The 24,853-nt window shown below is 45.2% G+C and overlaps 1 protein-coding gene across 2 annotated transcripts; it reads right to left on the minus strand.

Moving 5' to 3' along the window:
- Positions 1-2,308: 2,308 nt before the first annotated feature.
- Majin (membrane anchored junction protein) lies at positions 2,309-24,398 on the minus strand. Of its 2 annotated transcripts, XM_052712172.1 has the most exons (10): positions 24,298-24,398; positions 19,625-19,670; positions 14,575-14,650; positions 13,981-14,106; positions 12,881-12,912; positions 12,326-12,417; positions 10,537-10,600; positions 5,030-5,102; positions 3,253-3,361; positions 2,309-2,413 (listed from the first exon to the last, which is right to left on the minus strand). In XM_052712172.1, exons 1-10 carry the CDS (start codon positions 24,396-24,398, stop codon positions 2,368-2,370), a joined length of 765 nt encoding a protein of 254 aa, XP_052568132.1. In that variant the 3' UTR covers positions 2,309-2,367. The 2 variants fall into 2 exon arrangements, with proteins under 2 accessions (XP_052568132.1, XP_052568133.1); XM_052712173.1 differs by lacking the exons at positions 12,881-12,912; positions 13,981-14,106; positions 14,575-14,650.
- Between the last annotated feature and the right edge of the window lie 455 nt (positions 24,399-24,853).

Raw genomic sequence — 24,853 nt, forward strand, 5'->3', positions numbered from 1 at the left:
CCCGAGACAAGAATGTGACATGTTGAGATGTAGTTCAGTGGCAGAGCACTTGCCTAGCAGCTTGAGGTTTTGGGTTCTATTTTTAGCACCATAAAAAATAAATAAATAACAAGCCAGGTGGTGGTGGTGCACTCAGGAGGCAGAGGCAGGCGGACCTCTAAGTTTGTGGCCAGCCTGCTCTACAGAGTGAGTTCCAGGACATGCAGAGCTGCACAGAGAAAAACTGTCTTGGGGGCAGGGGAACCAAACGAAACGAAACAAAACAAACAAACAAACAAAATCCAGAAACCAACTAACCAAACAAAACAAAAAAAATCCCAAACCAAAACAAAGCACAATAACGAAAGCCTTAGCCAACATTAGCTGGAAGTTGGAGAAGGCCCAGATCAGTGTCTACAGTGGTTGCAAGCAGCCCCTCTCAGTCCACTACCACACCGGCCTGGCTCCAAAGACTAGGGCAGTCCACAGCCTGCCAGAGCTCAAGGGATCCTCAGAGCTTTCAAATCCTACCTCTCACTTTCCAGATGAGAAGAAAGGGCCACCGAGGTCCTTTGGTAAGCTGGTCCCAGTCAGTGTGGGCACTCAGGTCTCCAGGCTTTAAGCTGTACCCTTCAGCAGCAGCTGTCAGATTATGCTTGGTATCTTAGGACGAAGGTAGTAAACAGAATTTGGGAGGAACTGGAGGTGTCCGTGTTGCTCACCCACCTGTCCCTGCACTCTTGCCTGACTTTTAGTGTCTTCCTGCTCAGGTCCCAGGTCCTTGATTGGCAGGCCCTCCCAGAGCACTCCCTTTTCTCTGTCAAAGTAGAGGCAGCCTAGCAAAGGAACGAGGAGGGACCTTAGCATTCTAGCCCTAGGCTTCCCATTAGGAACCCTCTGGCATGTGACAGACAGTTTAAAGAGCTGAGGTGGCAAGGGCTCCTTACCTACAAGTAGTCCACTCTAATATCAGACTTCACTAAAAGTTAAAATGCGGATGCATTTGTTCAGAGCTAAAAGGAGTTCTCTTAAATTTCCATCCATTATTCTTTTGGTTCTCTGAGGCCGCATAAGTCCACTTTAAATAGTTCTCTAAATGGCCCTTTGGTTGAAGAAAGGACTTGGGTTCCTTGGCCTGCCTTCTCCAGGGGCCCCCTAACTTGCACAGGCTTCCAGTTAACTGATGGACTACTTTGTGTTACTGTGAAGGAACCAGAGGGAGAAACAGGTGGGGAGCATTTTACATTTGAGGCATTATCCTCTGGGGACAAACCAAATAAAGAAGCGTTTCTTAGGGGCAGTGGGACTCAGGCCAGTGAATCTCGTGTGACCCTATTCCCTGACCTCTGGTAAAGAATCGTAAGAGCTGAGGTCAGGTGAACATCCATGTGGTTCACTAAGCAACAACCCGTGACCCGGGGAGAAGGTCGGTGAATGCTTCTCCGGTCTCTCATGCTCTGCTTCTTCAAGTTCAAGCAATAATCCATCATGAACAATTATTGGCATTAGAATCCTAAGCACTAGAGACAAAAGACTTAAACTTTGGGGCAGTGGAATTCTTTCCTTAGTGTTTTAATTTTTATTAAAATTACATCTATTCTGTATGAATGTACAAGCCATGGTGCATCCATGGAGGCTGAACTCAGGTCACTAGGTTTGGCTGTAGGTGCTTTACCATCAAGTCACCTGCTGTCCCTTAGTGCTGTTCCGGCTTGTTTTTCTAACTTTGGGAGTGGGGATGGGGTGTGCAAGTGCCTGCAAGGCCAGAAGAGGGTGTCAGAGCTGATGGAAGTGGACTTAGAGGGCATTGTGGATTGCTTGTTGTGGGGACTGAGAACCAAACTCAGGTCCTCGGCAATAGCAGTGTGCACTTTTTTTTTTTTTGGTTTTTCGAGACAGGGTTTCTCTGTGTAGCTTTGCGCCTTTCCTGGAACTCGCTTTGGAGACCAGGCTGGCCTCGAACTCACAGAGATCCGCCTGGCTCTGCCTCCCGAGTGCTGGGATTAAAGGCGTGCGCCACCACCGCCCGGCTGCAGTGTGCACTCTTAACCACCATCTCTTCAGCCCCATCCTTAGTGTTTTAAATAGGAAAAAAACAAAGGCAAACAATAGGAGGATTCAGTCTGGTGCCCTCTTCCCCATAACCCAGGAATTACAAGAAAAGGATGGCGTATGGTGGTACAGACCAGGAGCCCAAGACAGGAAGATGGGGCACCTGAAGCCAGCCTAGGTGATTTAACAGTAATGCTTGTCTCAAAAATAAACAAAAGAAAAAAAAAAAAAGGAAGAAACTAAAGCAAATGATGTTTGGTATAGCTCAGGAGCCACTGCAAGAGAAAGTCCTCTTTCCGACCGACCAACACCACCGTGCTGTGGTGCCTGGCAGGCTTACTGCCAGCTCTTCCTGAAGAAATACCGGAACGGAAGGAGAGTGCTGTAGGGAAGAGAGCAGAGGAGTCTGAGACTGAGGAGGTCGCTTCCCTTCTCCCTGGTTCCCATTAGTGCTTCATTAGCTGGGGCATTTTGCTCTGGGGAACTACTGAATGGAAATTCAGGTCCAAAACAGCATTTGAGAAGGTACCCAAATTAGATTATATCCAGAAGGGGGAAATAAAAGAAAAGAATTGCAGTAGGATGCCTGAGCTCTAGATAGACACATTTGCTCAGTGTTCTCTACAAAAATGATTCTGAACACACACCTAGATTCAGAGGGGAGAGTGGAAGCATTCTAGACTCAAACCATCTGAATAACCTAAGAAAGACCAATGTTTCTGTTCAAGCAACATTTGTGAAACAGGCTTGTGTGGGCACCTCAAGGTGGAAAGAACTGTACATAAACAAGCAGAGAGCAGAGCAGCCCAAACTCAAAAGAAGCCTGGGCTACAAAGTGAGACCCTGTCCCAAAAGGAAGGAACCTGGTGTGATGGCGCACATCTTTAATCTCAGCACTCTGGAGGCAGAGGCAGGAGGATCTCTGTGAGTTTGAGGACAGCATGGTCTACACAGTGAGTTACAAGGCCAGTCAGGGTTATGTAGTGAGACCGTGTCTCAAAAAATAAACAAACAAACAAATAAGCAAGCAAGCAAGCAAGCATACAGTCTTTTGAATTAGGGCCCTTGTTTTGAACTTCATTCCCACCATCTATCTTTGACACAACGGAGAAATCACAGTAAAGAATCTACTTCTCCTCTGGTCTCGCCCTGCCCAAGACTCAAGGGAGAAACGGACCTGGAGATTGCTTTTCAGCTTGAAGGCAAAACACTCTGTCTTACCTTAGAAACCCAAAGAAGCCACTGGTTCCTGGTTCTTTGGGTGTTGGTGGGTTGCTATGTTGCAGTGGAGGGATAACTAGCTCTGGCAGGCTGTGCCCCAACTTAGAATCTGTAAGGAAAACATTCGGGCAGGGAAAAGAGACTGGCCCACAGGCTCCTTGAATCTGAGAGATCACAGGGCAGGCACACACCAGGAATTATTTAGAGCCAGGTGAAATGTTTGCTCTGACCTTTCCAATTTCATCTCAGCTCAGTAAAATTCTATTCTGTCCTTGGGTGTATTTTCAAAGTCAGGCTTGAGATATTTACACAACTCAAGCCTCAGCCATCCACCAGAGCTGACATGTTTCTACAAGGAACCACAACTTGTCCAGTAATTCACATGCTCACATCCTGCATCTGGATTACTGCATTCCACTCCAAGTCCTTGTGCTAGGTAAGAGATCAGAAAGCTGGAAGGGCATGCCTCGTTGGGCATTCACAGGCCTTGTAGAGCACCTGTCTATACCGTCAATTTATTTGTTTTTTGAGACAAGGTTTTTTTTTTGTTGTTTATTTTATTTTATTTTATTTTTATTTTTATTTTGCAATACAATTCAGTTCTACATATCAGCCACGGATTCCCTTGTTCTCCCCCCTCCCGCCCCCCTCACCTTTCCCCCAACCCGCCCCCCATTCCCATCTCCTCCAGGGCAAAGCCTTCCCCGTGGACTGAGATCAACCTGGTAGACTCAGTCCAGGTAGGTCCAGTCCCCTCCTCCCAGGCCGAGCCAAGCAATCCTGCATAGGCCCTAGGTTTCAAACAGCCGACTCATGCAATGAGCACAGGACCCGGTCCCACTGCCTGGATGCCTCCCAAACAGATCAAGCCAATCGACTGTCTCACCCACTCAGAGGGCCTGATCCAGTTGGTGACCCCTCAGCCATTGGTTCATAGTTCATGTGTTTCCGTTCGTTTGGCTATTTGTCCCTGTGCTTTATCCAACCTTGGTCTCAACAATTCTCGCTCATATAAACCTTCCTCATTCTCGCTAAGTGGACTCCCAGAGATCCACCCGGGGCCTAGCCATGGATCTCTGCATCCAGATCCCTCAGTAGTTGGATGAGGTTTCTAGCACAACAATTAGGGTGTTTGGCCATCCCATCCCCAGAGTAGGTCAGTTTGGGCTTTCTCTCGACCATTGCCAGCAGTCTGTTATGGGGGTATCTTTGTGGATTTCTGTGGGCCTCTCTAGCGTTTTGCTTCTTCCTATTCTCATGTGGTCTTCATTTACCGTGGTTGAGACAAGGTTTTATGCAGCCAAGGTTTTATGCAGCCCAGGCTAGCCCCTAACTCGCTATGCAGTGAATCACTGCAGGTGTGCACCTTGCCAGGTTTTGTGAGGTGCTGGGGACTGTCCCCAGGGTTTTATGCAAGTGAGGTGAGTACTTTACCAGCTGAGCTCCAGCTCCAGTCTCTGCACCTTCAACCTTAATGCTGAGGCCCCAGGGGAAGAGGAGAAAATGCTTCCCAGAAAGAGTTCTTCAACCCCACAGAAGAGGGAACCACATCCCTTCCAACATCCTTTTGAGCCCTCCTACTTCATTAGGAAATGTTTTGGAATTGCTGGACTACTGAGTTCACTGTCAGAAGTGAGGGGAGGCTGGGCATGGTGGCTCGTGCCTATAATCTCAGCATACAGGAGGCTCAAGAGTTAGAGGTCAGCCTGGACTCTACCACAAGAGCCTGTCCCAAAGAACAAAACCTCCCACCAAACAAGAATCTCCCCAAACCTACCTTGTTCCTGCACATCAGTAGCATCAGAAGCTGGGGTATCCTGATATTCTTGCTGGGCTTCTCCTTCTCTGTTCTGTTAAAAAAAAAAAAAAAAAAAGGCCAACGATAAAATACTTCATCCTACAAGACCTGTAATCTGGGTGCTACTGGCTTCTGACAGCCCAGGCCAAGTCCTATACGTCCTTCTGTAGGACTATTCTGTTCACTCCAGCTTCCTAACATAGTCCCTCTAAAGCCATATGCTGCAGGAGATCAGAACAAGCCCACCTGGGCATGCCTCTCCACCCCTATGGCTGAGAACCTGCTGGTGCTAAAGCCTGAAGAACCAAATGTCATTTTGGAGACACACTCAGTCCACAGGGCAAGGCTACCCCACAAGCCAGTGTGGTGAGGCTGCCCCAGGAGTCTGCAGTGTTGTGGTTGCAAAGTGGGTGGCAGTTGTCAAGGAAGGCTTCACAGGGAAAGTGACACTTGGATGGAGCTTTGATGGATGAATGGGATTTTGTTGTAATTGGGGTGAGGAGCTGGTCAGGGAGAGCAGGGCTTTCCGGGCAGAGACAGGATGAAAAGGGCACAGTGCCATACTGAGTAAATACAATCAGCATAGCTAGAGCCAGGCATGGTAGAAACATGACAGCTGAACAGCCAGTATAATGCAATGCAATCTTATATCTCTCCATGTGTCACTGCTTGGTAGAAACTCCTGGTTCCAGGTCCACATTTCTAGCAAACATTCTGATGCTCAGAAACATAGGCATACATTTTCTTTGGAATATCTGCCAGCTGGCCTGTCCTCACCAAGCATAGCCCGAGTGCCTGATTGCACAGCAGCATGTATGCTATTCAGGCTGTGCTTCTGGTGAAGAATTTGTACAGGGTGACCGGGGAAGGCAGAGTTGCAGTAAGTCCTGAGGGTCCGCACTGGCCCTTAGTCTAAGCATAACTTTCAAGTTAGAATAGTAGGTCTTTCTGAGATGAGCTTCCTCATAAACCCTTGAAATCCAGGTCTGCAGTAGGTAGGCCCATAACAAAAAAGAAAAATTTTCTAAGTTATTAAAACATTTTGTAGATCTCTGAAGGGTTTGAAGATAACTTGTCTATCTAAAATATATCTACTCAATCTTGAAAACATACCTAATACGACTACAAGTTCTATTATAATGTCTAACTACTAACTTTCATTTTGTTATATCCTAATAGTTGGTAATAACAACACTCAAGGATCAGAAAATTGCATTACATTGTTAAATGAACGGTATAAGTACAATTAGAAATATACATATTCCCATATAGGTGTGAGAGAGCTCCAGGGAGGAAGAAAACCATTCTTTCCTCCTGCCCCTAAACAGAGAGGAAGGATTTAGAAGGCCTAGCTCTAGATTCATGAAAGGATAATAACTTATAAATTTAAGGAAACTATGATTTTTGGACTTAAATCTTGCTGCAGAGATGACCAAAGACAGCAGTATCCATGAGGACTGGGCATAAGGGATCAGAGGGAAAAGGCCATCCCAGAAACAAGGAGATAAGAAGGATAGCTTCCCTTGCAGGCAGTGTACAGGCACAAGCTGTAAGGAAGGAAAGACACAGCTGAGACTGTGGTGCCGCGGGAGAGAGCCAGTGGGTGTCACACCTTGAATGCCACTGACAGTTAAGGGCCAGTTCTGCTGAGAAGTGGGACAGACACGGGGACACACTGTGAGCAGTCTGGTCCACATCAGGGCCATTGATCTGCTCTCTCCTGTCTTTTAATCTTTTCATAGTCTGGGTCTATAGGTCTGGGATCTGAGAGAACAAAAAGAAAGGGTCTTCCCTTCCTTATTCTTCCCCAAACATCTCTCATGAGACAAGTATTGTATTCTTCTAAGCGTTCCCTGCAAAAGCTTTTCAATGTGTTCAGACACGCACAATCCTCTCTGTGCTGTATGTGATCCTATACCCAAACTTCCCACAAAGGGGTGGGGGGATGCCAAGCACTGAACCATAGGAGCAAATTCAATTTTTCCAGCTCAAGTGGCTTGCACTAAGAGTCACTGTGATTACCTTAATTTAGGAGAAATCCTCTCCCTGGGAACAGAGTCTGTGATGGAGGCTGTCTTTGGGCGTTGAGTCAAAATCAATAAACATGCTCCTTTTGCTCAGCTTTTCTCTAAGCCCAGAATCAGGTTGAAAAGGTAATTATGTTGAGTAAGAAGCTGTGGGTACTGTTCTTGCGGGAGATGGTGTGTCAAACTAAGAATAGGAAGGGACGGAGGATAGTGCGAGGGAAATGCTCCTTTAGAGCAATTATCTTGCTTGTGTAGAGCGTTTTGTTCTCCAGAGCTTCGTGTACCCCTCTTGTACTTTTTCAGTTCTCTTCTTGCCTCTCCAAAGGCTGGGAACACAGGAGACAGCTTTCTACCTAACACCTCAGTGGGCTGTGGGGCTGTGACACAAAATTGGGGCCCCATCTTCTAACCCTGTTCCCAGAGGCAGAAGTCTAGATTCCAAGGGCACAGTAGAGTAAACTCCTAGATAAACTCCTAGAACAAGCAGCCAGGTTTACATGTGTATTGGGTGTCCTGGCACACAATATGCCAACAGGAGATAAAATGGTAAACTAGAAATGAAATTGCTTCATTACTTTACTTAAAAATATTTTAGGTAATTCCTGTGATCTTGGTGGACTTAAGGCCTATCACTGTCTAGCCCATGCTGGTCTGTCCAGTAACATTTCTCAGTGCTGTACCCTAAGTTCTGTGTGCACTGGCCTGCAGGCATGAAAAGCATCATACTCTTTCCTCTTGGCCTAGGCTCTTTAAGGGCCTCAGCTTCCCCAGGGAACTCTTTCCTCGTGACCTCTTTGTATTCACTAGGTACGCAGTGCTCCCTGCACACAGCACAGAGATATGTGGCTGTCTGGCCTGACCTTCCTGGGGGCTTTAGAAGCATAACAGGCCAAGTACTTGGCACACAGTAGACACAGGATGGTGTCTTGAATGAATGCATATGGCAGTTCTTTGCTCCTTAATTGATCATGCTGTGGGCCTGGGAAGGGGAAGGAGGTAACTATTAGAGGGAAAAAATGTGCAACTTTGAAGACAGCTATTGGAAAGGAGCCTTAAAATGGAGTAGCCAACATATGAACATCTAAACGAAGGAACAGACCCCCAAATCAATAAAAATCAAAGCAAATAAAATCACTGGGACAGGGGGGCGGTGGTAGCACACACCTTTAGTCCCAGCACTCAGGAGGCAGAGGCGGGCAGATCTCTGTGAGTTCCAGGACAGTCAAAGCTACAGAGAAACCCTGTCTCGAGAACAAACAAAACAAAAATCCCTGGGACAGCCATCACTGTTCTAGAGGCTTTGCTCCTTTGTTTCTTTCTTTCTTTCTTCCTTTGTTTTTCTGTTTTGACAGAGTTTTTCTGTGTAGCCCTGGCTGTCCTGGAACTCACTCTGTAGACCAGGCTGTCCTTGAACTCACAGAGATCCACCTGCCTCTACTTCCTGAGTGCTGTACCTCGCTTTGCTCTTTTTTTTTAAATTGTTGTTGTTTTTACATTTTAATGGATTTATTTTAAATTACGTGTATGTGTGTGAACATGTACATGTGAGTGCAGTACCCACAGAAGACAGAGACCTCTGTGGGTAGGAAAGATCCCTTGGGAGCTGGAGTTACAGGCAGTTGGGAGATGCCTGACCTGAATGCTGGGAATCGAACTCGGGACCTATAAAGAGCAGTATATGATCTTAACCCTGACCCATCTCTCTAGCCCTTTTAATTACTTTATTTTGGGGGAGGAGTAGGAGCAAAGTCTCTGTAGCCCTGACTGGCCTTGAACTCATAGTGATCTGCCTGCCTCTGCTTCACCAGTGCTAGAATTAAAGGCGTTAGCAATCATGCCCTGGCTTAACTATCTTTACAATCTTTATTTATGTAGACACGTGAGTGTGTGGTGCACGAGGTATGCTTGTGTCATGTCAGGTACAAGAAGTCGGAGCACCTCGTGTGAGTCAGTTCTTCCTTCCACCATGTGCGTCCTCGGGATGCAAGTCCAGTCATCAGACTTGGAGCAGGGGCCTTTGCCAAACGAGCCATCTCACTGGCTCTTTGTTTTTGTTTTTTAATTAAAAATGTATTTACTTACATGTGTGTGTACATAGTGAAGGTGCCCACAGAGGCCAGAAGATGGTGTTGGACCTCCTGGAGCTAGAGTTCCAGGCAGTTGTGAGCTGTCCAACATGGATACTGGAACTGAATTCAGGTCTTCTGCAAAAGCAGCAAGTGCTCCGAAGGGCTGAGCCATCTCTCAACCCCTTTGTTTATTTCTTTAAAGACTGGGTCTAGCCTGGAACTCTCTGTGTAGACCAGGAGGACTGTAAACTCAAGAGAATTCAGATCCTGCCTCTGACTCCTAAGTGCTGAGATTAAAGGCATGTGCCACCATGTCCAGCTTCCTCCACTTTTTTGTAAAACAATTTAAAATGTATTCTTTCACAGTCCCACGCATGTAAAATAAAGTATTTAGATCACCCTTACTCCCCATTCCACTCTCCTTCCCTCCTCCCCTCACTCTGCAGCCCTTCTTCCCAGCACATCTACCCCTAGCTCCCTGCTGCCATGGCTCTCTCCTTAGAACCCATAACCTAACCAGGCTTCTTGCATGTATACAGGTGTAGGGTTATTTGCAGGATCATGGGCAGCTTACCAGTGGCTACACTCCTGGATAAAATGATTGTCCTCCCCCAGCAGTTCATGAACTGCCAGCACCTCAGCTAGGGGCTGAGCTTCATGTGCCCTTCCCCAGTCCACGAAGGGAGATAACTAGCTAGATCTTATACAGGTTAGATCTTGTACAGCTTTTATTCAGATAACCACTGCTGCTGTGAGCTTATGAATGACTGACCAGTCATGCCTGGAAGGCATCACTTCACACATCACTTCACCCCACGCCCAGCTCCTACATTATTTCTTCCTTGTTAAGTTTTTTCAGACAATGTCTCACTCCACAGACCTGTCTGACCTGAAACTTACAGTGTAGTCAGGCTGGCCTCAAACTTGCAGCCATCTCACTGCCTTGGCCCAAGTGCTGGAGTTACAGCATGTGCTACTTACGACTCCTTACCAACTTCTGGGGCTGCCACATGCCCACCTCATCTGCTAAAACTAGACACACCCAGACTCAGACTCCAGTGCAGACTAAGGCAAACATTTTCTACAGTGAGGATTCTACACTGGATTTCATACCCACTCAATACAGGCATATTTTAAATTACAGAACACAAGCAGTTTTTAAGTTGAGAAGACTCTCAACATGAGAAAAGATCCATACAACCACTTTAGAGATAGACTGTGACAAGCACAGAATAGTTGGATGTCACTCTATCTACAGAGAATGACATCCAAGAATGAGTTCAGTCAATTCAATCTGCAGCAAGGACCAAGCTGAGTGTGTGACAGGAACCCCAGCCTTTAACAAAGGAGGAGCCAGCAAGAGCCTCAGAGCTTCCATCTTGATGCTTACCCTCTTGGTTTCCTTCGGGGGCTTCTGATTGCTTAAGGCTTCACTAGAAGTCTCTATCTTGACCCTGAAGTGGGGGAGGAAAGCCCAGGAAATGTCATTGGCTATGGCAACATTACCACATTCAAGCAAATGTAGTCCAAATGAATATTTCAGCAAGCTGGCTATTTTTATACTACTCCTGGCTGGCAGGGAAAATTGTGTGGCAAAATTTCTTTGGTTGTTTTAATTCACAATAAAATTCCAACTGGAGACATTTAAGGGCATGTTTGAGAAACAAAATGTGACTGACAGAGGTATCGGACTATGAAATATTCAGTTGTGTATCAAAACCCAGGGGAGATTTGGGGCCTCATCTCTGTGGGAAAATCAGTTAAATAAAATCAAACTGAGTCTTATACCTCAAGTATGCTCACTTTCCATATGGCTTGTCACTGACACATTTACACAGGGTCAGCCCCTTCATAGTCTGTCTTCACTGCTTATATGTCTAAGGGGCCCTCAGGTACTAGGAGACCTTGGCATAAAAACACCTTGGGCTGGGAAGCAAACCACGTCTTGGATTATTCCAGGTGGCCTCTCTGGGATGCTCAAGAATGACTACATTGTCTCATTGACTAATTCTTCCTATGACAGAGAATCAAAAGGACACACGTAGCCTCTACAATAGGAACTTCAACATGTTGGGATATGCTCAGCATTCCCTCTAACAATTCATGCGCACTACATTGTCTTTTAAGAAGACAAGGTCTCACTAGTATCCCTGGCTGGCCTCTTGCAGTGAGTGATTCTACTTACTGCCTTTGCCTCCTGAAGGCTGAATTTACAAATGTGTACCACCACATATACAATATCTTGCACACATTTACATTTTACCCAATTGCTCATGGGATGAAACAGAGTTCTATTTTATTTGTTCTCATTCTTTCAAAGTTTTTTTTATCTGCATGTTCATGTATGTATAAAGGGTGTGAATGCACACTCATGTACACCTGTGTGGAGGGCAAAAGACAACCTCCAGTGCTGTTTCTCAAGCACTGTTCACCTGTCTGTTTGAGACGGAGTCTCTTACTGGCCTGGAGCTTGCCAAGCAGGCCAGGTTGGCCAGCCACTTGCCCACATCTCTCCAGCACCAGTTATAAGCCTGGGCCACCACGCCTGGCCGCCCCCACGGGTTCTGGGGATTACAGTCAGGCCCTCATGCTTGCATGGCAAACACCTTACCAACCCCACTATCTCTTCAGTGTCCTTCTGTCTTTGTATAATATTCTGAGACTTCCTAAGTTTTGTGCCTTCTACAATGTAATACCATATGTATTCATTGACTATGTTGAGCTCAGAGTTACAGATCTGTGTTTCCTCTTAGCCTTTATGTTTTTCTCCTCCTCCTCCTCCTCCTCCTCCTCCTCCTCCTCCTCTTCTTCCTCCTCTTCCTCCTCCTCCTCCTCCTCCTTCTCCTCTTTCTTGAGGTCCACCTGCCTCTGGCCCCGGAGTGCTGGGATTAAAGGGGTGCGCCACCAGCACCCAGCCTTCTCTTTTGATGCTAGGGCTTCACACTTATTAGGAGAGCACTCCACCGAGCTATACTCCAGTTCAGCCTCCATTTTTGATGAACAGAACAATCTTACTTTGCTGAGAGACTGTTCAAATTAAAAAGAAAATTTCAACTTCTTCCCTTTCCTCAGTTTACCCCTGGGGTGAGCAAGGTACTGAAGAACCTCCAAATCAAGAACTGCCCAAGGGCAAAATCAACAAGCAGCAATAGATGGCAAAGCCTCTCTCCACCACTGACCTGTGTGGTCCTGGCCTGCTAGGGGAGCTGGGCTCCTCCATGAGTCTTCGTTTCCGCACTGTGGCTTCTTCTGCTTTCTTCTCGACCAGGACCTGCAGGGAGGAAACCAGACTCCTGGGAACCCACCTTTTTCAGAGTGGCTCACAGTTTAGGAGGGCCCAGCACAGAGGACTGCCTACCAAAGACAACTTGTAATACCTCCACTTCAGCAAGATATTCTGGCAGAGACATCGCCTCTGAAATCTAGACAAAGGGAGACACACGGTTTCCTACTTACAGTTGAGATGGGACCTGAGCAGCGACTGAGAGGCAAAGGCAGAAGAGACCAGAGCAGCACTTTTGAGGCAAGAAAGGCAACTTTCATTTTATATAGAAAAATCAAACGTGCTGGGCGTGGTGAAGCGTGACTTTAATTCCAGCACTCAGGAGGCAGAGGCAGGTGGATCTCTGTGAGTCTACAGTGAGTTCCAGGACAGCTAGAGCTGTTACATAGAGAAATTATCTTGAAAAACAAACACAAACGAAACACCCAAAAGAAAGAAAGAACAAACTTACCAACTCAAGAGGACTATCATCTGTTGGTTTCCCTACAATGGGAGATTTGAACAACATAATGGATTGAGACTGTCTTACCTGGGTTTCTGAACTTTATTTCTGGGAACTGGATTGACATACAACTTCTGTCTGGGCCCTTTCCTCTTCTGCCCAATACCACTTTCCCTACCTAATGTCTTTGAGCTTCTGTCCTACCCTGCTCCAGAACAATTGTCACCTCTAAGCTGAAATGGAGTTGACTCTCGCTATACTTATCAGTACGCCCTTCAAAAGAGGATGCATCTTACTACATGCCATGGGTATCCTCAGTTGTTTTCCATCTAATCCCTTGAGGCAGTATCTCTCACTGAATCAGAAACTCAACATTTCAGCTAGGCTGGCCAGCAGTGAGCTCCCAGGATCTGCCCGTCTCTACCAACGCTGCCAAGGTCGGGGGTTATAGGTACATGTGGCCATGGGCAATGGGGATTGAAAATCAGGCCCTTGTGCTTGCACAGCAAACATTATCACCCACTGAACCATCCATCTCTCCAGCCTTCTTTTGTACTTTTCAAATCAAACCAGCAGGTATTTATTTGTCTTTTAGTAAAAATAACCACATACATCCTTTGGAGATTAATAACTGGAAGATAGTGTTAAGATATCAGAGAAGGACCAGCATGGCTTTTAATCCCTGTACTCAGGAGGCAGAAGCAGGTGGATCACTGTGAGTTTGAGGCCAGCCTAGTCTATATAGTGAGCACCAGAACAGCCAGGGTTACATAGTGAGATCCTCTCTCACAAACAAAAACGAAGTGTTTGCATAGGCTCTTTCACTGAATAATTACTCTCCAGCCAGACTATGTATTCCCACCCACCAATACTTATACATACAACCCCTGAAATTAGTGTCTCTTCACTATTTCACAAAGGAGACACAGGGAGATTAAATAAGTTATCATAATGCCTAAGCCACAGGGTACTGAGCCAAGCTCAGAGGAAATGCTCCAGAGCTCTGTCCTGCGCAGTCAGACCCAGTTGGGTAGACAGCTACATGGTACTCAGTTCATACTCCTGCCTATTTCCTGTTCTACCGCCCCCATTCTCATCCCTCTACTGACCTGAAGGCAGATTTCCAGTGAACCATTTCATTTCTACATACAGAGTGAAAACAAACGGGTATGGGGTCAAGATGATTTCTCCCTGTTTAAATTTCAGGTGGGAGACTCTCTCCCACTTGCTTTTATCTGAGGATGGTGCTAAGGAAATGAGGAGGGAGACCAGCTTGCATTCCTGGAAGCTATTTGAAGACTGAGACTCTAGCTTCCTTTCTCTACCTACCCTTCAAACTGCCTTTGGTCTCACTGATTCCACTGGAATCTGGAGTGTGACTTGTAGCTCATTAGCAGCTAGTAAAAGTCAGATGTTCTGTTGCATGCCTACAATCACAACACCCAGGAGCTGAGGCAAGAGGATTACTGTGACTTCCATGCTACCCTTGACATCATCCTGAGTAGCAGGCAGCCATGGCTACCTACCTCAAAAGTCCAGCTGTCAGGCATGGTGCTTTAGAGAGGGCTCCACTTGGGAGGTGGAGGTCGGACCAGGCGCTTACATAGTGATTGCAAGGCCAGTCTGGGCCACATGAGATAGGCCTGTCTTAAACACCAAACTTCACTTTTCTGGGGAAAATAAGACCAGGAAAGAAAGGATACAGGGAAATACAATGAAGTGTTCTGTAACAAAGGGCTGCAGGTTGTCCATGTTTGCCAAGACTGCACGGATAGAATCCTGAAAGATATTTAAAAATTATTTTAATATTGTTGAAGCTCAGCTAATATTTCCATTTAAATCTTTCACTTTTTTTTTTTAAAAAAACACTATGTTCTGTTTATTGTTGCTTGTTTTTCTTTTTTCTTTTCTTTTTTGAGGCAGGGTCTCACTGTGTACCCCTGGCTGGCCTGTAACTCACTATGTAGACAAGGCTGGCCCTGAACTCACAGAGATCTACCACTATAGAGATCTGTCACTATGCCCAGATTTATATTATTTTTTAATTAAAAAAATGTTAAGAGGTTGATTGTGGTCTTAAAAGAAAGAAACAAACAAAAATTGTTGGGGCTGGAGAGATGGCTCAGTGGTTAAGAGCACTGGCTGCTCTTCCACAGGACCCAGCTTCAGTTCCCAGCAGCCACATACATAGTGGCTCACAACCATCTGTAACTCCAGTTCCAGGGGATCCACCACCTCTTCTGGTCTCCATGGGCACCAGGTACTCACAATAGTTATTGATATATAGGTATTTTGCTTTTGCTCAGGGCAAAAAGTCTTGCTTTAAACTTTTTCAAAATTTATTTTTATTTTATGTTCATTGGTATTTTGCCTTCATGTATGTCCATGTGAACCCCTAGAACTGGAGTTACAGACAGTTGTGAGCTGCCATGTGGGTGCTGGGAATTGAACCCAGGTCCTCTGGGAAAGCAGCCAGTGCTCTTAACCACTGAGCCATTTCTCGAGAACTTGCTTTAAACTAGTAATTGATTAGTCCGTTGTGGCGATATTTTATTTGTGTACCTCAATATCTGGCTCCAGGTTTTTATTAATAAGACTGTTTAGCAATTTGTCTTACATCTGGCCCCACACCAAAATAGGATAGATAATGGAAAATTTTCACTGAATTTGTCAAATGCAAATGGACTAGATATTGTTGGTGTATTTACTGCCTGTATAAATTGTATATAATTATTGTATTTATTGTATATAGTGTTTCTTATATTAGTTATAATTTTTTTTATTTTAGACAAAAAATGGGAAATGTGGCAATATTTTATTTGTGCACCCCAATATCTGGCTCCAGGTTTTTATTAATAAGACCGTTTAGCAATTTGTCTTACAGTCCGTAATTAATCTATGCTCCTTAGTCTAAATATTTTGGTATTATAAAATAACTGCTTGGACCACGGGCTGGCTCAGTAGAGAGACTTCCTGTCACCAGGTTTGAGAACCTGAGTTTAATCCCTGATACCCCAATGGAAAGAGAGAACCAGCTCCTGCAAGTTGTCCTCTGACCTGCACATGTGCATTGTGGTGCCTACACACACAAAATAAATGTTTTTTAACATTTATTTTAAATGGCCAGATGGTGGTGACACACACTTGAATCTCAGCCCTTGGGAGGCAGAGGCAGGCAGGATAGCCAGGGCTACACAGAGAAATGCTGTCTCGAAAACAACAACAACAACAACAACAACAACAAATTTCTCTGACTTTTTCTAGGAGGAGGAGGAGTGGATATTGTGACTGAACCTGGGCCTTGTTGTCATGTGTTCTTCCCACTGAACTAGATCCCTCTCCCAAGACCATTCTTGTTTTGTTTTGTTTTGGAACTCAGAGACCCGACTGCCTCTGTCTCCCAAATGCTGGAATTAAAAGCATGTGCTACCACCACCCAGCAACCATTTTTTTCCTATGGAAAAAACTGTGATTTTAAGTCCCAACTTTTGTAATTTTACTTTTTTTTGTGTGTGGGGGGTTCAAGATAGGATTTCTCTGTGTAACCCTGGCTATCCTGGAACTTGCTTTGTAGACCAGGCTGGCCTCAAACTCAGAGATCTGCCGGTCTCTGCTTTCCAAGGGCTGGGATTAAAGGCGTGCGCCGCCGCCGCCGCCGCCGCCGCCGCCGCCGCCGCCGCCGCCGCCGCCGCCGCCGCCGCCGCCGCCGCCGCCGCCGCCGCCGCCGCCGCCGCCGCCGCCGCCGCCGCCGCCGCCGCCGCCGCCGCCGCCGCCGCCGCCGCCGCCGCCGCCGCCGCCGCCACCACCAGGCATAACTTCACTTTTGTAACCATGGTTTTCCTCAAGTTTGGGTCTCAGGAAACAGAAACTATCATTTATTGTTGTATCTGCTATACTAACATGGTGTATTGCTTATAATAGTAGCTAACATCCTTTATGGTGGCAAGTTTCTTTGGCATATACATGTGTTCTGTGGTTATGTGCACGTGTCCACATGCACCTGTGCACACATATAGAAGCCCAGAGTTGATCCTGAGTGTCTTCCTCCATCTCTCCTCTTAGTTTTAGACACAGGGTTCCTCACTGAAGCTGGAGCTCATTGATTTGGTGAAGCTAGCCAGTCTATGAGCAATAGGGATCCAGTGTCTCTGCCTCCCTGGCACTGGGGTCACAGAGTGCTGACCTCAGCTTTTGTGGGTGCTGAGGACCTGAACTCAGGTCCTCATGCTTTTGTGGTAGGTACTTTTTCAGCCTCGAGAGCTGACATTTTAAATCATTAGGCTACACTAATTCTCAGTTAATATTTATTTTCTTCCTTTCTTTCTTCCTTCCTTCCTTCCTTCCTCCCTCCCTCCCTCCCTCCCTCCCTCCCTCCCTCCCTCCCTCCCTCCCTCCCTCCCTCCCTCCCTCCCTCTCTCTCTCTCTCTCTCTCTCTCTCTTTCTTTCTTTCTTTCTTTCTTTCTTTCTGAGACAGGGTTTCTCTGTGTAGCTTTGGCACCTTTCCTGGAACTCACTCTGTAGCCCAGGCTGGCCTCAAATTCACAGAGATCCGCTTGCTTTTGCCTCCTGAGTGCTAAGATTAAAGGTGTGCCACCACCACCCAGCTCCAGTCAATATTTTCTAAAGGAATAAAAGAGAATGATAATATTTGTCCCTAACACTAATAAGGAGTGAAAGAGAACACATAGGGCTGGGGAGACGGCTCAGTGGCAAAGAGCATGGGCTGTCCTAGAGGACCCTGGCTTGATTTCCAGCACTCACATGGCTGTTCACAATCTGTAACTCTAGTTCTAAGGGATCCAACACCCTCTTCTGCCTCTGCAAGCACTGAGCACATGGGTGTTACACAGACATGCATGCAGGCAAAACATTCACACACATAAAATAAATAAATAAAATTTGTAAAAATAAAAGAAAACATATAAAAAGTATTTTGCTGCTAGATATGGTGGCATATAATCACAGCATTTGAGAGGCCAAGGCAGGAGGAGGATTATGAATTCAGGGCCAACCTAGGCTTCATAGTGAGATCTTGTCTCAAAATTTTTTTTAAAAAATGCTTTTCGCGGCCGGGCGGTGGTGGCGCACGCCTTTAATCCCAGCACTCGGGAGGCATAAGCAGGAGAATCTCTGTGCATTCGCAGCCAGCCTGGGCTACAGAGTCAGTTCCAAGATAGTTAGGACTGTTACACAGAGAAACTCTGTCTTGAAAACAAAAAGAAAACAAAAACAACAAAAAACTTTGCAGCTGGGCATATAGTGCATACTTTTAACTCCAGCACTTGGAAAGCTGAAGCAGGAGAATTGCCATTAGTTCCAGGTTATTTCCGGGCTTCATGACAAGTACCAGTCTAGCAAGGGCTACTACCAAATAAGACTCTATCTCAAAAACCAAGAAAGCTGGCTGGAGAGATGGTTCAGAGGTTCTTCCAGGGGAACAGGGTTCAATTCCCAGCACCTATATGGTGACTCACAACCATTTGTAATTCTAGTCTCAATGGATCCGAAGCCCTCTTTTGGTCCCTTCAGACACCTGACACACACATGGTACACAGATATACACATAGGCAAAGTACCCATATACATAAAATAAATAAATAAAAATTTAAAAGAAGAGTTGGGGATGCAACATAGATAGTAGAGTCATTACTTAGTATACATGAAGTCCTAGGTTCAATCCCTAGCATTGTATAAACCAGGTGTAGAGATGTATACCTATAACATACCCAGGGTGATATACACAGGCAGGAGGACCAGGAGTTCAAGGATATCCTCAGATACATAGGCCAGCCTGGGATATATGAGACCTTGCTGCAAAAAATAAAATACACATGCACTCACCCACAAATGCATGCAAAGGACCAACAGTGGAAGCTCATGCTTGAAATCCCAGTACTTGGGAGGCAGAGGCAGAGGCAGAGGCAGAAGGCTCTCTGAAAGTTCAAAGCCATCTTGGTCTACACAAGTTCCAGGCCAGGCAGTAATATATACTGAGACCTTGTGTCCAAAAATAAACAAAAACAAAAACAAACAAAAAAGCAGCTTTCAATCTTTAATATGCACATAAATGTGTGCAAATGTTTTCTAGTCTGGATGTGTGGCAGGTATTGGACACATCTATTTGAAATCCGTACCATAATTCTGAAAACAAGTTAACCTCATTTGACAGGTGAAGGGACAGACTGGGACACAGGACCAGGTCCCCAGAACTACAATTGCTGGCCCAATACTTTGACCAGTTTACAAGCTGTATCCCCACTCAGTCTTCTTTCTGGAAATCTCTAACAAGCAGAGCTGTGCAGAAAAGGAATGAACATGAACTTGGAACAAAGCAATGGCAAATGCTTCCAATTAAAATGAAGACACAGCCACTTGTCAGTGTATTTACTGCCCAGTTTCCTGAACGTCAAACACCAGGCGGTGGTTGGGATCATGGCATTCCCAGAGCCCTGGAAGGCAGCAGTCCTCCGGAAGCTGCTCTGTGCCAACTGCCACAACAGAGCTGCCCTGTCTGGGAACCCTCGTGAAAACAAACAACAACCAGTCTCAAAGGCGCTCATACTTTAGTGAGACTTGAGAAAGGATACAGGCTTTAACATTTCCTGGAAAAAGTGGCTTCTTTGCACTGAGATACCAATTTACCAGGTGGAGTTTGTGACTCCATTTGAGGGAAATAATAGAAGTCTGGGTATGCATTCTTCCTTGGTTTGAGGAGTAAATAATTTCTTCAGAAGTTGTCTGATTTTTTCCTACCTCCAGCTCCTGGATGATGACTTCCTTGTCCTCTATTTCTTCTCCTCTAGAAGGTAAACAGATAGGTACCATAAGACAGTCAGCCGTGTCCAGCACCTGCTCTGTGGCTAAAGAAACCAGATACACTACAGTCTGGCTGACCCAGTGCTCGCCTTACACGGTGTAGTTTGAGCAGCAGTTTCCCCACCCCCAGACTTCTCTGTTAAACTTCCAAGACCTTGTATTCCTGATGTAAAGGTTAATAATTCTCCAGAGCATTTTTTAAAAGTCTACTAAATTGGAGGGGCTCAGAGCATTAGACCTAGGGCTTTGTATATCCAGTGCAAATATTCTACCACTGAGCCACACTTTAAGCCCACTATTTAAATTTATTTGAACTGCCAAGCATGGTGGCACATGCCTGTAATCCCAGAACCTGAGAGGTGGAGGCAGATGGATCAGGAGTTTAAGATAGACTCAGCTACACAGTGAATGAAGTTGGCCTGGGCTGCAAGAAACCCTGTCTCAAAAAAAATTGTTTTAACTGATAAATAGAAACATAAATTTTTATGAGATTCAGGAGATATTCTTTCTTTTTCCTTAAGACAGGGTCCCACTGTATGGCTCTGGCTATCCACAAACTCACTCTGTAGACCAGGCTGGCCTCAGACTCACAGAGATCTACCTATTTCTGCCTCCTAAGTGCTGAGATTTAAGAAATATACCATCACACTGGGTTTCATTGTATCTTAAACTTTTTTAACTTACATTTACTCCCTATTTTTTATTTTATGTGTATGGGTGTTTTGCCTACATGTACATCTGTGCATCACATGTGTGAAGTACCCACATATGGAAAGAGGGCATAGTATCTCCTTAGATTTAAGTTCCAGTTGATTGTGGGTGCTGGTGCTATGGAAGAGCAGCCAAAGCTCTTATCCACTGTGCCATCTCTCTAGTCTCCCATACTGTTTCTTTTAAGGTATGTGTGATGGCTATTCTTGGCTGTCAGCTTGACTACATGTGGAAATAATCAAAACCCAAGTGAGTGGGTACAACTGTGAGGAATTTTCTTTTGATTTTTGATTTTTTTTTGGTTTTTTGAGACAGGGTTTCTCTGTGTAGCTTTGCGCCTCTCCTGGAACTCACTTGGTAGCCCAGGCTGGCCTCGAACTCACAGAGATCCGCCTGGCTCTGCCTCCCGAGTGCTGAGATTAAAGGCGTGTGCCACCACCGCCCAGCAGGAATTTTCTTAATTAAATCATTTGAAGTGGGAAGACCCACTTTTTTGCTGTTGTTGTTTTGTTTTGTTTTTTGAGACAGGGTTTCTCTGTGTAGCTTTGCGCCTGTCCTGGAACTCTCTCTGTAGCCCAGGCTTGCCTCGAACTCACAGAGATCCGCCTGGCTCTGCCTCCCGAGTGCTGGGATTACAGGCATGCGCCACCACTACCCGGCATGGGAAGACCCACTTTTAATCCAGATCTTCTGAGGTGGGAAGATCCACTTTAATCTGGGCCACACCTTCTGCTGGCCGCCTATAGAAAAGACATGGAAGAAGGACGCTTGTTCTCTCTGCCTGCTCGCTCTCGTTCTTGCTGTCAAGTCCATTCCTTCACTGGCATTAGAGTCCACTTCAAGAGCCAGGTATGTACGGAGGACCAGCCGAGACAGTCAGCCTCAGGGACTGACACCTACTGGATTCTTGGACCTTCCATTGGGTGACAGCCATTGTTGGACTAGCTGGACCACAGCCTGTAAATTCCCTTCATTCATATATGTGTGTGTGTGTGTGTGTGTGTGTGTGTGTGTGTGTGTGTGTGTGTGTGTATGTATGTATGTATGTATGTATGTATGTATGCATATGTATACAGCTTCATTCCCTGAGTTCTGCTCCTCTAGAGAATCCTGATACAGTACGTAGCAAATCAAGAAGCACTGAGGAAAAGAACATGTGTGACACTTTAAGTTGCAAACAGAATGAGCTGCTCTTTTCATGCGATAATGTTTTACTTGAATAATTAGCTGATAAACAAATCGTCTGTTCTCCAGCTCTGTGAGGTTAACATTTTCTCAAATATCAATAAAGAAAGCGTGTCAAATCAAGGAAAACAACTGGCAGTATTTGTTGTCAATAATAAGTTTTGGGCTTTTGAGAGAGAATTTTTAAAAAATTATCTATTTCGCCCACAAGACAGGGTTTTTCTATGTAACAGTACTGGCTGTCCTGGAACTCTCTCTGTAGACAGGCTGGCTTCAAACTCAGAATTCAGAGATCCACCTGCCTCTGCCTCCTGAGTGCTGGGATCAAAGGTGTGCACCACCACCACCACCACCACCACCACCTGGTTAATAAATCTTTTTTTCTTTTAACATTTATTTATTTATTTATTTATTTATTTATTTATTTATTTATTTATTTATTTTATGTGCATTGGTGTTTTGCCTTCATGTATGTCTCTGTGAGGGTGTTGGATTCCCTGAAACTGGAGTTTCAGACAGTTGTGAGCTGACATGTGGGTGCTGGGAATTGAACCTGGGTCCTATGGAAGAAGCAGCTAGTGCTCTTAACCACTGAGCCATCTCTCCAGTTCCCAGCTAATAAATCTTAAAAAACCAAAAACCAAAACATAAAAACCTGAGTATGGTGGTGTATACTTTTGATTCCAGTATCCAGGGGCTAAACAAGAGGACCATAGGTTTGGGGCCAGGGCTACACAGCAAGACCTGTCTCAAAACAAAACCATAAGCCAAACAACAAAAAAGTAAGGTATGAAAATATGAACCAAACTTGGTTATTTTTATAATTGTTTTGGCTCTTTAGTGTCCTTTGAAAATTTTTTTTGTTTGTTTGTTTTTTGAGACAGGGTTTCTCTGTGTAGTTTTGGTTGGTTGGTTTGTTGGTTGGTTGGTTTTTCAAGACAGGGTTTCTCTGTGTAGCTTTGCACCTTTCCTGGAACTTGCTTTGGAGACCAGGCTGGCCTTGAACTCACAGAGATCCACCTGGCTCTGCCTCCCAAGTGCTGGGATTAAAGGCGTGCGCCACCACCGCCCGGCCTCTGTGTAGTTTTGGTTCCTGTCCTGGAACTCACTCTGTAGACCAGGTTGGCCTTGAACTCACAGAGATCCGCCTGCCTCTGCCTCCCGAGTGCTGGGATTAAAGGTGTGTGCCACAGCTGCCCGGCATTCTTTGAAATTTGCTATGAATTTTAGGGCAGCCGTTTCCATTTCTGAATAAATGTCACGTAGGTCATTTGGCCAGCATTGCCGTCTTAATGACGTGCCTTCTAAGCTGGGGACACAAAACACCTACTATGTCCTTTAGTTCTCGGTGCTGGGCACAAAGCCCAGTGTGGTGTGTGAGGGAAGTGTTCTACCACTGAGCTACATCTTCAGGCAAATGGGATTTTAATCTCCTTCAGCAATAATGTATAATTCTTAAGGAATACTTGATTGTGAGGTACTTTGATGTTTTTGACATTATTTTAAAGGGAATTGTTTTTCTTTTTAATTTTTTACTTTTATTTAATAATTTGTGTGTGTGTACATGTCCATATATGCACCTGTGTGTTCTTTAGGGTTCTCTATGAATAAGATCATATCAACTTGTATACTTTACTTTTCTTGTCTAAGTGCTCTGGCTAGAACTCCAGTGTGAGGTTGAGTAAAAGTGGTAAAAGTGGATGTTTTGATTTTTGTTGTTGTTGTTTTTTGACTTTTTACTTAATGAATAATAATTATTATTATTTTATTAATTTTTGAGACAGGGTTTCACTATGTAACCTTGGCTAGCAAGGAACTGGTTCCACAGACCAGGCTGGCCTCAAACTCATAGAAATCCACCATCCTCTGAAAGTTAAATTTTTTAATAATGTGCATATATTTGTGTCTGTGTGGGTGTATAGATGTGTGTGGTTACCCTCAGAGATAAGAGGCATCATATCCCCTAGTGCTGTAGTCACAGGCACTTGTAAGACATCTGACTTGGGTTCTGGGAATCTTTTTTTGTTTTGTTTTTTTAAGACAGGATTTCTCTGTATAGCCTTGGCAGTCCTGGAACTCACTCTTTAGACCAGGCTGGCCTCAAACTCAGAGACCCGCCTATCTCTGCCTCCTGAGTGCTAGGATTGAAGGTGTGCACCACCACTGGCTGGGTTCGGGATATCTTATTCCGGTCCTTTGGGAGAGTAATACCTACTCAGCTGCTGAGTCATCTCTCCAGGCCCTATTTTTATCTTATGCACATGGGAGTTTTGCCTGTATGTATGTCTGTGAACCACATGCATGTGGTACCTGTGGAGGCTAGGCTAGCAGGCCATCAGACCCACTGGAACGAAAGTTACAGAAGAGGTCACCACATAGGTTCGGGAAACAGAACCCGAATGTGGAAGAGAAGTCAGTGCTCTTAACTGACAAGTAATTTCTCCAGACCTATTTACAATTGATTGATTGATTCATGGTGGTTTTGAGACAAGGCCAAGCTGAAAAAATTCTGAGAAATATCTTCTCAAAGGCATACTGTCCCTACTTTAGGAAAGTATATCAATAACAAATATAATAAATACTAAGCACCTGGGAAAGCCTAACCAGGTGCTACAGCAGTCACTCCCCTGGACTGAGTCAGGCAAAGACATGATGACTAGGAGGAATGCACTTGCCTGTGCTAGCATGAGCTATCTTCCTACCTTTCAAATTACCTGATACTGTCACCGTATCTGATTTTGAACTTATACACATTGGGTCCTGCATGAAGGAACCTTGTCTCTGGAAATGGGTAGGTGAACGGTTTTAAACTCATTGTTTCTTGATGGTAGCCTAAAAAAAAAAAAAAGTAGAAATATTAATGAATAAAAAGCAAAAGATGAGCCAGGCAGTAAAAAGCAAAAGATGAGCCCAGCGGTGGTGGCACATGCCTTTAATCCCAGCACTTGGGAAGCAGAGGCAGGCGGATCTCTGTGAGTTCAAGGCCAGCCTGGTCTACAGAGCGAGGTCCAGGACAGGCTCCAAAGCTACAAACAGACCCTGTCTCAAAAGATGGCTCCTTAAATATAGGAAAGGAAGCCTGTCAATCTGCAGCATCTCTTGAAGGGTAAATGTTCAACATAGTACCAGTGCCCATGAACCAGGCTCACTCAGCACTGCTATTGATTACCTGGACCCTTTTCTTACCTAGTCAGTGAAAATAAATGGTGTGTTGGACCCACATCTATATAAAGGCAAAAAGACAACATTCAAGTTTGAATTTTATGACTG

This window comes from Peromyscus californicus, unplaced genomic scaffold (genome assembly GCF_007827085.1).
Source record: "Peromyscus californicus insignis strain IS unplaced genomic scaffold, ASM782708v3 Scaffold_4__1_contigs__length_199733344, whole genome shotgun sequence".
Lineage (NCBI taxonomy): Eukaryota > Metazoa > Chordata > Mammalia > Rodentia > Cricetidae > Peromyscus > Peromyscus californicus.